General features: G+C 38.7%; 1 protein-coding gene across 8 annotated transcripts; it reads right to left on the bottom strand.

Moving 5' to 3' along the window:
- Positions 1 to 299: 299 nt before the first annotated feature.
- On the bottom strand, positions 300 to 9,483 carry tipin (timeless interacting protein). 8 transcript variants are annotated; one of them, XR_012597068.1, is made up of 11 exons: positions 9,326 to 9,483; positions 6,638 to 6,773; positions 6,288 to 6,381; positions 5,750 to 5,825; positions 5,491 to 5,613; positions 5,337 to 5,394; positions 3,872 to 4,111; positions 2,086 to 2,321; positions 1,106 to 1,875; positions 826 to 1,050; positions 300 to 704 (listed from the first exon to the last, which is right to left on the bottom strand). XR_012597068.1 is itself a non-coding variant. In XM_074658206.1 (9 exons), exons 2-9 carry the CDS (start codon positions 6,759 to 6,761, stop codon positions 1,627 to 1,629), a joined length of 1,284 nt encoding a protein of 427 aa, XP_074514307.1. In that variant the 5' UTR covers positions 6,762 to 6,773; positions 9,326 to 9,483; the 3' UTR covers positions 300 to 1,626. The 8 variants fall into 8 exon arrangements, 3 of the variants coding, with proteins under 3 accessions (XP_074514307.1, XP_074514315.1, XP_074514293.1); XR_012597067.1 differs by having other exon boundaries at positions 838 to 1,050; XR_012597054.1 differs by having other exon boundaries at positions 1,106 to 2,321.
- Between the last annotated feature and the right edge of the window lie 1,893 nt (positions 9,484 to 11,376).

Genomic DNA, 11,376 nt, shown 5'->3' with positions numbered 1-11,376 from the left:
GCAACTCTGAAAGGGACCGAAAACTGATACTAGAGATATTTAATTACTCAGGAATCTGGTCTGAATGATGAATTATGACAATGTTTTTACACTTTTACCACAGAACTAAGTACACGAGTCACATCATCAGAGCTTTTCTACCCTGCTAAATACTTTACTAATAGTATGCATCAATTATACCAGATTTCATTTAACCACCCATCCTCTTTTCACGTCAGTAACCCGTCCACACTGAATTTATGGTATATCTGATGCTGTACTGTACCAATCACAGAGGTGTCCATATACTGAACAGATTCAATTTGCAAGGAAATATTTATTATTGTTTGACATTTAAAAACAACTAGTAAGGACATCAACTATGCCCCGATTAATCAGTGATGAAACAATTGAGAAACACAACTCAGGTCACAGTTTTACAGAAGTTCCCGCTACAGGTTTGAATGTTACTGCAGTGACCTCGTTCTACACTGATGAATACTACATGAACAATAACAAGGCACTCTTAGACTTGTTTGTAGTTATTGACATTATCGCAATTTACAAGTGACATCTGGTACAATTTAGGAATAACTGAAATTTATTCCAAACAAAATCCTGCCAATAAATGGTCAAATCTGAAAAGTTCTATTTAAAGGGACAGTTTGTAACTTGTTACACGTATAAATCATTGCGGGTCGTTGTCCCATTCCACTCGCGTGTGTCTACGCTGTTCAGACAAGACTCCAACACAAACTACAGTGAAGCACCAAAACCTCTTGGTTGTATCTAGTGAAGCCCGTCTGTTAAACAGTGTTGGCCGCGGTCGGAGGACGCGGGGGAGACCGTGGGGGAGACCGTAGCTTTGGTCTCCAGGGCCGGAGTCTCTGCTGTACTCTGCTCCTCTGCCTGCCTTCACTCACGCACCGCGCTCGTTCTCGCTCCACTCTCACATGCATGCGCGCACACTCCACACTGCAGAAGCTCTGAGAATATCTCGTGAATGTTCAGTGGACGTTTGTGCAGAAATAACTGCTGCAGCTCCTCCAGACCAACAGAGGTTTCCCGTGTCTTGTGAAGTGACGGGGCTCTGCAGCGAGAAACGTTATCGTCTCCGACTGGGTGCCGGTGTTTCCCTCCGGCCGCGGTCGGGAGACGATAACGTCAAAGCCAGCACTAGGATCAGCATTGATTCATGGAGAGACCTTCGTCTGGTCAGCTCACATTACTGCCAAGCAGCTGAAATATAGAGTGATATTGTGCTTTTAGCTGACGTGTGTCGCCTCACTGTTTTGAGTGATGCTCCTTCATGTCTACGTAGAGCGAGCACAAGCACGAGCAACAGGACGCTGACTTTCGTTGACTTAGCGGCCACAGGTGTCGCTGTTAACAAGCAATTTCTGATTCTTACAAACAGTCCCTTTAATGCTGCTGGCGCAACAATAAAACACCACAACAGATGTGGGATCAGTGCTTAATTACACGTATATTTCAGATGGGATCAAGAATTCTGAATTTGAACAACGTTGCTCTTTGCAAAATACAAGAAGACAATTTATGTACACATTTGATTCGTTTCCAAAAAGAAAACTTAGACGGTACAGTTAAGTCATTGGTCCTGAACGCTGAGTGTGCTGCACTTGAGAATTAATCTCCGTCCTCACACTCTTTGCTGGGTTGATGGACCTGGCTGAGGCTGGTTTCTTCTTCTTTGCTGGGTTGGTGGACCTGACTGAGGCTGGTTTCTTCTTCTTTGCTGGGTTGATGGATCTGGCTGAGGCTGGTTTCTTCTTCTTTGCTGGTCTGATGGACCTGGCTGAGGCTAGTTTCATCCTCTTTGCTGGGTCGATGGATCTGGCTGAGGCTGGTTTCTTCTTCTTTGCTGGTCTGATGGACCTGGCTGAGGCTGGTTTCTTCCTCTCTGCTGGATTGATGGACCTGGCTGAGGCTAGTTTCATCCTCTTTGCTGGGTCGATGGATCTGGCTGAGGTAGGTTTCTTTGTAGTTGATGGGTTGATGGACCTGGCTGAGGCTGGTTTCTTCCTCCTTGCTGGGTCGATGGATCTGGCTGAGGCTGGTTTCTTCGTCGTTGATGGGTTGATGGACCTGGCTGAGGCTGGTTTCTTCCTCTTTCTCACACTGAGGTGATTCGGCAGAAGGCTCAGAATCTGTATGTGGAAGCTGGCTGGGTTGTTGTTGTGTGCTGCTGCTGGCTGGCTCCAGGTCTAAATCCTCCATCTCCTCATCCCGATCTTTAGACTTGTTGAGGACGTTTGCAGAGGAGACAGATGTCGGTTCATCTGCTGAGGTTGACGAGTCAACGGTCTGGGAGTCTGAAGGATCTGGTGGGTGGCAGGAGGAGTTATACACAGATACATCAAGATTAAGAAGTTAAATATTCTTCAGTTTTTAAGAATAATATCTGTTAGATTTAACTACTTTCCACCCAGTAAATATCATATTCTAGACATCACTGAAAGGACATGTATTTTAGCACTGTGTCTTTGAAATATTAAATATATATATACAATACAAGAGGTTTACCTGCATCATTTGTAGGGGACGACCATAGACTATAAAATATGGACGTAGTCTCCGTGACATCACCCTCAGGTTTCTGAAGAGCGGCTGAGAAGCTCAAAGTGGCCATCTTGGCAGTGATGACACAGCCTAACTCCTGGCTAATCCAAAAATGGGCAAAGAGGTGGATGGATAGTGGAGCTGAGGCGGACCGAGTGACGCAGCAGAGCAGACAGCAAGCGACCTGCTACAGCACCCAATGGTCACTCAAAGAGGCCGGGCCTTCAATGATGCCTAACTTTAAGCCTCAATAATAGGGCAGTAAATTTATTAAAATATTAATTGATTAATCACACATTTTTTTTCTGTTCAAAATGAACCTTAAAGGGAGATTTGTCAAGTATTTAATACTCTTATCAACATGGGAGTGGGCAAATATGCTGCTTTATGCAAATGTATGTATATATTTATTATTGTAAATCAATTAACAACACAAACCAATGACAGATATTGTCCAGAAACCCTCACAGGTACTGCATTTAGCATAAAACAATATGCTCAAATCATAACTTGGCAAACTGCAGCCCAACAGGCAACAACAGCTGTCAGTGTGTCAGTGTGCTGACTTGACTATGACTTGCCCCAAACTGCATGTGATTATCATAAAGTGGGCATGTCTGTAAAGGGGAGACTCGTGGGTACCCATAGAACCCATTTACATTCACACATCTGGAGGTCAGAGGTCAAGGGACCCCTTTGAAAATGGTCATGCCAGTTTTTCCTCGCCAAAATGTAGCACAAGTTTGGAGCGTTATTTAGCTTCCTTCTTGGTACCAATGGATTCTTTAGGTTTTCTAGTTTCATACGATACCAGTATCTTCACTCTAGCTTTAAAACTGAGCCGCTACAACCTAAAAATTGAAAGTTGCGTTAATGCGTTAAAGAAATTAGTAGTGTTAAAACTAATTTGCGTTAACGCATTATTGCGTTAACTTTGATAGCCCTACTCAATATAATCTAAACTGGTGAGTTATATAAAAATCCACCCACTGTACAGTTGTCATGAACAGGGAAATTGGCTATTGAGACCAAGGCTGTAAACATGTTTATTTCTGCTGTAAAGTTGGGTATTTTAACATGGAGGTCTATGGGGATTGACTCGCTTTTGGAGCCAGCCTCATTGAACTGCAGTATTTGGCACTTCCACCGTGGCTTCATTTCTCAGAAACCGGACGTTTGCCGCTTGAGGACGGCATTATTTACTATTTTTTTTTTTTTCTACTGTGTCTCAAATGTCTGATAAAGATTTCTCTTTTGGGAAATCAGGACAAATCTTGTTTGTCCATCACTGAACCGATGAAGTGTCTCTCACCTGTTTGCTGCTGCTGCTGGCGGGCGAGCTTCCTCTCCAGGGCCCGCTGTCTGTTCAGCTCCATGCGTTTACGCTGCTCCTCGGTCAGGGAGGGGGAAGCTGGGGCAGCTGGAGTAGGTGGGGTAGCTGGAGCCGGGGTAGAGTGGACCGGCTCCTGCAGGTCATCAAAGTTTGCTCTGTTGAATGGATCTGGATCCCCAAAGACATGCGATTCAGGAGCTTCTGCTGCTTCTTCTTCCCCTAAACCAACAGAAATGTTCACAGAACTGTGGATTTAGAGTGGAAATTTGAAGTAGTCACTTTTTATGCTTTTTTCATGCTGAATGACTTATTTCCTAGAAACGTATGAGCACATCTCTGGTAAGAGAAGATTTAAAGTGGTGCTTTTGTGTGATTCTTTGTGGAGAAACTCAGTTTGGATTTGAATCGATTGGTTGACAAGTGTTAGTAAGAAAGAAGATTTTTTTTGGTCAAGGACAGCCCTACTCTAATACAATGTGTGTGGCCTCATACATACAGTCGGGCCTTTCTCACAAAGCAGAACAAATAATAGCTGAAAAATGCATTTTTACTCTCATGAATGTCTCTGATTTTGGGGTAGTTCTACTGTAGTTCTCACTCTACAGTTCTCTCAGCAAACCAAATCAACACATCTTCCTGAGACAGACCCTTACTGGGTATTGTGTTCCACCAAATGGAAATAACATGAGGTTTCAACTGATGTTTGTTTGGGTAATGCGTAGTTCACATTACACGACTTTAGCCCTGATTTTCCACTCGCCGACAAAAGTCCCAGTTCAGAGGCAATAAATCTGCGTTGGCTCGGCGCTCACACATTGGTACTTGAGCGCCATGTGTGAACTGTTCAAAGACAGGAGCGGACAGGCTCGCCGATGCTGCGCAAGATGCGGGTTTAGGGGAAACCTGGTGGAGGGTTTGACTGTAACAACAGGAACTTACTGTTTGTGTTGCATTTGCAACACAGACCAAAGTTGTTGTTGCACCGTGTTGGATGTTTGCATGAATAAACATTCAATTCAATTCAATTTATTTTTATAAACGTAAAACGTAGTTTGGAGACCTCATTGGGGATTCCTCCTGGTGAAAGATCTCGTAGTGCGTGACCTCCTGTCGCCGGTCAGTAATGTAGTGTGAAAACCACAACGACTTAAAGACTCCTGATTACAAGACAGCTAGCTGTGTAGTGAGAACAGTACAGCGGTCTGACCACTTTGAAGGTCGAGTGTGAACTTTGCGTAATTTAGCATTCATTAGCTCATGAAGTTGGAAAACAAATAGAAAGCAAAGACTGTACAGAGGAAAACCAGGGAAACCAAATGTTACCATCTCAAATGTTTGACTGGTGCAGCAGGTGACACTTTATGCACCAAAAATACATTTTACCAGCAACTGGCAGGTTTTCTTGACACAATGCATAACAATGTAATGTGTTTTTATCTCTTACCACCCATAAAGTCCTCGTGTGTCAGTGGCATGTCCAGTCGTATCCGTTTGAGACAAGTCTGCCGCAGGACAAAAGGAAAATAATTACTTTAATAAGAATTAATTCGGCACTGTACTGTAGTGTGAAATATTCAGCAGCAACATCTTCGTCCCACCTGCACTTCCTTCTTGTTGCCGAGCCTCTCCACTTTGTCAATGAAATCTTCAAACTGCAATTTGGGGAACAACCTGTGGGCCCAGTTCTCCATCTTCTGCATCAGCAGCCGCAGGTCCTCAGCCTGGTTGGACAAAACAAACACAAACACCATGAAGTGTTGGCTGAATGTGTGATTTGATGAAGTACAGTCGGCATGAATTACTTCACAGTCATCTGCTGTGTTTGGATTTGTTAATCCGTCCGTTGTCAGCTCTTACCTCGTGCCCTTTGCCTTTGAAACGGACGTTATCAAACAGTGTTCGCAGAGCTGGAAGTCCTCTTTCTGAGATCAGCCTGAAGAAAAAAGTGCCAAATATTGATTAGGGCAGCTTTAAGGTTAGATGTTATGATAGTTAATAGGTAATTAGCTCCTCCAACAGGATCTTTTTGTAATTAATGAAAGACTAAAATCACTGAATCTGTGGCTGTGTTTCATAATTCACCAATTGTCACAATATGTAACTAGTTAGTTAGTTAGATAGATGGAAAGATGTACTTTATTGATCCCAAATTGGGAAATTATTATGTTTCAGCAGTAGGTTATCCAGGCATTGCACAGGAACAGTAAATATACATAAACACTAAAAGAGAGATATATATCTATAGAACATTTATAGAATACACTATATACAGAATATATGAGAATACACTATAGACAGGGCTTTCCCTACATTAAACGTCCATGCTTTAATTGCAGTTTGAGGCATTACATTTAACTCCTCTGTCGTGTTGTAAAAGCACTGATGTCTGAGGTACCTCTGTGAGTCCAGCTTGGGTTGCGGCCTCTTCACTCCTTTCCTTTTAGCAGCAGGGACCTCAGCCAGCCCGGACACGTCGCCGTCTTCGTCCCCTGCATTAACCACAGCACATGACAACAGGACAGATGGTCAACATCACTCTGTTGACCGCCACACAACATAAAACCTGCAGCAGGGCAGATTAGCAGCCGGTGTTTCAAATAAAGATAGTCAATTACCATCTGTAAGCCTCTTTATGTTATGTCAGTAGTCACTACCCTCTGATGAATTTACCATAATTCTTTCCAATTTCTATAACCTCGTCGTAAAATGCTGAATATTCTCTTCTTGACTGATGCAGCCTCTCACCATTTCCAAAAGGGTCTCCGTCCTCTTGTCCTCCCTGGCCCGGGGAGTAAGGCGGTGGGAGCGGAGGGAAAGCTTCATCCTCAATGCCGTCCAAGTCAGGAATTTCAAACAGGCCGTCTTCCATGGTGTGCAACTCCTGGAGGAAAGGTTAAAAACCTGGATCAGCCACAATCAGCTTTAAAAAGCAATAATAGTATTAAGTTAACATTTGACTGATTACAGAACTAGCAGTTTTGTTTTTCTAGGAGCATATAATGTAAGAAAATAGCAAACAGATTAACTCTAACATGATTTATTTTGGTTTAAAGATCAGTGTAATTGATTATATGTCTGAGAAGCTCATTTATACCAAACTCAAATTCAAAATTAAAGTTGGATTGACTGAAACAAGCACGGTAATGAAAATGAACATAACTCCATTAATATGGAATCGGTGGAAAGTAACTAAGTACAATTATTCATACTGTATTTACGTCCAATTACAAGATACTTTATTTCCAGTGTTAGATGCTAAATTTCCTTTTTTTTAATATGTACATGTAATCTGTCAATATAAATCCTACATGATATACAGTATATAGACATATACGTGCACATACTGTAAATAATCCTCCAGTCCCTTTATATCCATTCAGTACTTATTTCTTTGCACAAACATACAGAACATTTGACTTGTATATAGATGGTTTATTTTATTGTTGGTCATTGGTGCTATGTATATATTATACACCTATTTTTTCACATACTTGTGTACATAATAGTCCTGTCAAACCTTTCTTTGTTCAGATTTGCTGTCCTTGATCCTAGCTGTTATGTCTGTTTCCGTGTAAGTTCATTGAGAGCAACGTTCTTGTATTGTGTTCACATACTTGGCCGATAAAGGTCATTCTGATTCTGATCTAACATGACTGACTTATAAAACAGGATATGTTGTTTATATTTAACTATTCAACAGTATTTAAAGGTCCCATATCGTGCTCATTTTCAGGTTCATACTTGTATTTTGTGTTTCTACAAGAACATGTTTACATGCTGTAATGTAAAAAAAACAACATTATTTTCATCATACTGTCTGTCTGAATATACCTGTATTTACCCTCTGTCTGAAACGCTCCATTTTAGCACATTTCAACGGACTGGCATTGGAACTGCGTTGCTAGGCAACAGTTTGGGTCCATGTTTACTTCCTGTCAGCTGATGTCACATACACTGCAACAGGAAATAAACTGGGACACATTTAGAATGTTTATGTTTAAAACTGTGTAATGATCTATATATATTGTACATTTGTGACATCACAAATGGACAGAAACCCTGACGGCTTGTTTCAAACGCACAATTTCTGAATACGGGCCGTGTGTATTTCTCCGTATATTGAATGTTTTGATAGTTTGACAGTATTTATTAGTGATGTTACGTGCTGTGCCGAGGCTTCGGAGCGTGTGTCGAGTAATCCAGGAAGTTTTCCGCAATGCGCATATCGAGGCTTGTATCGTTTTAGACCAATGACGTCATTGATGACGTCCGAAGCCTCGCTGCCCGGCCATACCGCGTGACTGGTTCAGGAAGTGGTTCTTCACTGGTTGAACCAATGCCACTTTCCAGAAGTGACACAGGACACTAATATTGCCCCTCCTGCCATTATTATATTATATTACACAACACTACAATACAATTATTGACCAAAGGATTGGTATACATACATAAGATGCATTACTCACAAAACAGGTACAGTTTATTATACATGTATGTTATATACTCATAATATACTTACTAGAAAATAGACATATTATATATTATATAGATATAAATGGATTACATGGTAATATATATTTTTTCATTGTTTATAGTCAGAATACAGAATATCACAGATCACATGGTTCAGATCATATCTGCCTGTTTTACTCTCTTTGACCACCAGGTGGTTTCATGCAAATGAAGCCTCCAGAAATGAAATGAACCCTTTAACGAACCAATTTGCTGGAAAGCTTCAATGCTTCATGAAGCTTCAGCTCTCCATCACTAGTATTTATAAAGCACTTAAACCTGCTTTATAATATAAAATACATGAACATCTCACTTTTTACAAATATGGGACCTTTAAACTCGTTAATAGCAGCTTCACTTCAACCATCTACAACATTAAAACGCTCCTTATATGTTATGTTACAATGAAGTATCTTTAATAACCAGTAGGGGGCAGCAATGCGCCATCACAGCGTGTAGTCTGCCCAAACCAAAGAAGAAGAAGAAGCAGCAGCAGCGGAAGGCGGTAAACTCAATAATGGCCCTCAAACATAAACACAGAGTCCTCTGAGTGTTTCTGTTTCAGTCAGAGAGAAGACAATAAGACAGTCTGGTGAACAGGACAGTCACGTCTTCATCTGAACGTTGACCGAACCGAACTTTAGTTCTGAGTAACGTTAGTAACTGTTAACGGTTACTAACGTTAACCGTTACTAAGGTTAACCGTTGCTAAGGTTACTAACGTTAGTAACTGTTAACGGTTAGTTAGCTGTAGAAGAGAGTCGCTGCTAAGCTAAGCTACCGTTACGAGCTGCTGAGACACTAACAGAGTAGTTAAGCTGATGAAACATAACTTAAACTACAAGTCACCAACATGATAATAGCTCATAAAATACGACATTGGAGTTTAAACGACATTATAATAATATAATATAGTCTTACCGGTTCCGAGCTGTCCGACTAGCAGGAAAGCTACTAAGATAGCGTCATCAACTTCCGGTACCAAGCTTTTCCTTTTTTCAAAATAAAAGTCCTACAGAAATGCATTACCGCCACCATCTGGACTGGAGTGTGGAACAGAAGATTGTGCAGAAACAAAATAAAACTAAAATAAAATAAAAATAATGATGAAAACTCTAGATTCTTTTAACTAAATCAGTTTTTCTCAAAAACTGAACAATTTCACTGTATATATTATCTGCTTTATTCCCCAATAGACCTGACAAGTCGTGGTGTTTTGCCTTCCTTAATGTCTGAAAAAGGTGATTCCTCTGGATAGTGTAATTACTGCAGTGTATCAGTACAGTTTCTGGATGGTTACAGTGTGTACATTTCCCAGTTGGGTGCTTGCCTATTCGATATGAAAAAGTCTGAAAAAAAAGATCTTAAAAAAATGTCCAAAAACAAAGTCTGAAAAAAAGATCTAAAAAAATGTCCAAAAAAAAGATCGGAAAAAAATTCCGGAAAAAAGTCTGAAAAAAAAATCTGAAAAACGTTGGACAAAAAAAGTCTGAAAAAAAGATCTGAAAAATGTCGGACAAAAAAAGTAAAAAAAAATAGTTCTGAAAAAAATTCCGAAAAAAAGTCTAAAAAAAAATATTTAAAAAAAGTCTGAAAAAAAGTCCGAAAAAAAAAGATCTGAAAAATTTCCAAAAAGAAATCTGAAAAAAAAGTCTGAAAAAAAAAGTCTGAAAAAATGTCCGAAAAAAAAGTCTGAAAAAAATATCTAAAAAAATGTCCGGAAAAAAAAATCTGAAAAAAAATATCTGAAAAATGTCGGGAAAAAAAGTCTGAAAAAAATAGATCTGGAAAAAATGTCCGAAAAAAAAAGTCTGAAAAAAAAGATCTGAAAAATGTCCAAAAAAGAAATCTGAAAAAAGTCTGAAAAAAAATCTGAAAAAAGTCCAAAAAACAAGATCTGAAAAAATGTACGAAAAAAAAAGTCTGAAAAATTTCCAGAAAAAAAGTCTGAAAAAAAATATTAAAAAAAAGATCTGAAAAAAATGTCCGCAAAAAAGATCTGAAAAAAATTTCCGAAAAAAAAATCTGAAAAAAAAAAATCTGAAAAATGTCAGACAAAAAAAGTCTGAAAAAAAGATCTTAACAAATGTCCGAAAAAAAAATATCTGAAAAATGTCCGAAAAAAGTCTGAAAAAAAACGATCTTAAAAATGTCCAAAAAAAATATCTGATAAAATGTTAGAAAAAAAGTCTGAAAAAAAATATCTGAAAAATGTCGGACAAAAAATTTTGAAAAAAAAGATCTTAAAAAATGTCCAAAAAAGAAATCTGAAAAATGTCGGACAAAAAAGTCCAAAAAACAAGATCTGAAAAAATGTCCGAAAAAAAAAGTCTGAAAAATTTCCTGAAAAAAAGTCTGAAAAAAAATATTAAAAAAAAGATCTGAAAAAAATGTCTGCAAAAAAGATCTGAAAAAAATTTCCGAAAAAAAAATCTGAAAAAAAAAAATCTGAAAAATGTCAGACAAAAAAAGTCTGAAAAAAAGATCTTAACAAATGTCCGAAAAAAAAATATCTGAAAAATGTCCGAAAAAAGTCTGAAAAAAAACGATCTTAAAAATGTCCAAAAAAAATATCTGATAAAATGTTAGAAAAAAGTCTGAAAAAAAATATCTGAAAAATGTCGGACAAAAAATTTTGAAAAAAAAGATCTTAAAAAATGTCCAAAAAAGAAATCTGAAAAATGTCGGACAAAAAAGTCCAAAAAACAAGATCTGAAAAAATGTCCGAAAAAAAAAGTCTGAAAAATTTCCTGAAAAAAAGTCTGAAAAAAAATATTAAAAAAAAGATCTGAAAAAAATGTCCGCAAAAAATATCTGAAAAAATGTCCGAAAAAAAAAATCTGAAAAATGTCAGACAAAAAAAGTCTGAAAAAAATATCTTAACAAATGTCAGAAAAAAAAATATCTGAAAAATGTCCGAAAAAAGTCTGAAAAAAACGATCTTAAAAATGTCGGACAAAAAATTCTGAGAA

Source organism: Sebastes fasciatus, chromosome 2 (assembly GCF_043250625.1).
Source record: "Sebastes fasciatus isolate fSebFas1 chromosome 2, fSebFas1.pri, whole genome shotgun sequence".
NCBI lineage: Eukaryota > Metazoa > Chordata > Actinopteri > Perciformes > Sebastidae > Sebastes > Sebastes fasciatus.
This window is presented reverse-complemented; position numbering and strand designations above follow the sequence as displayed.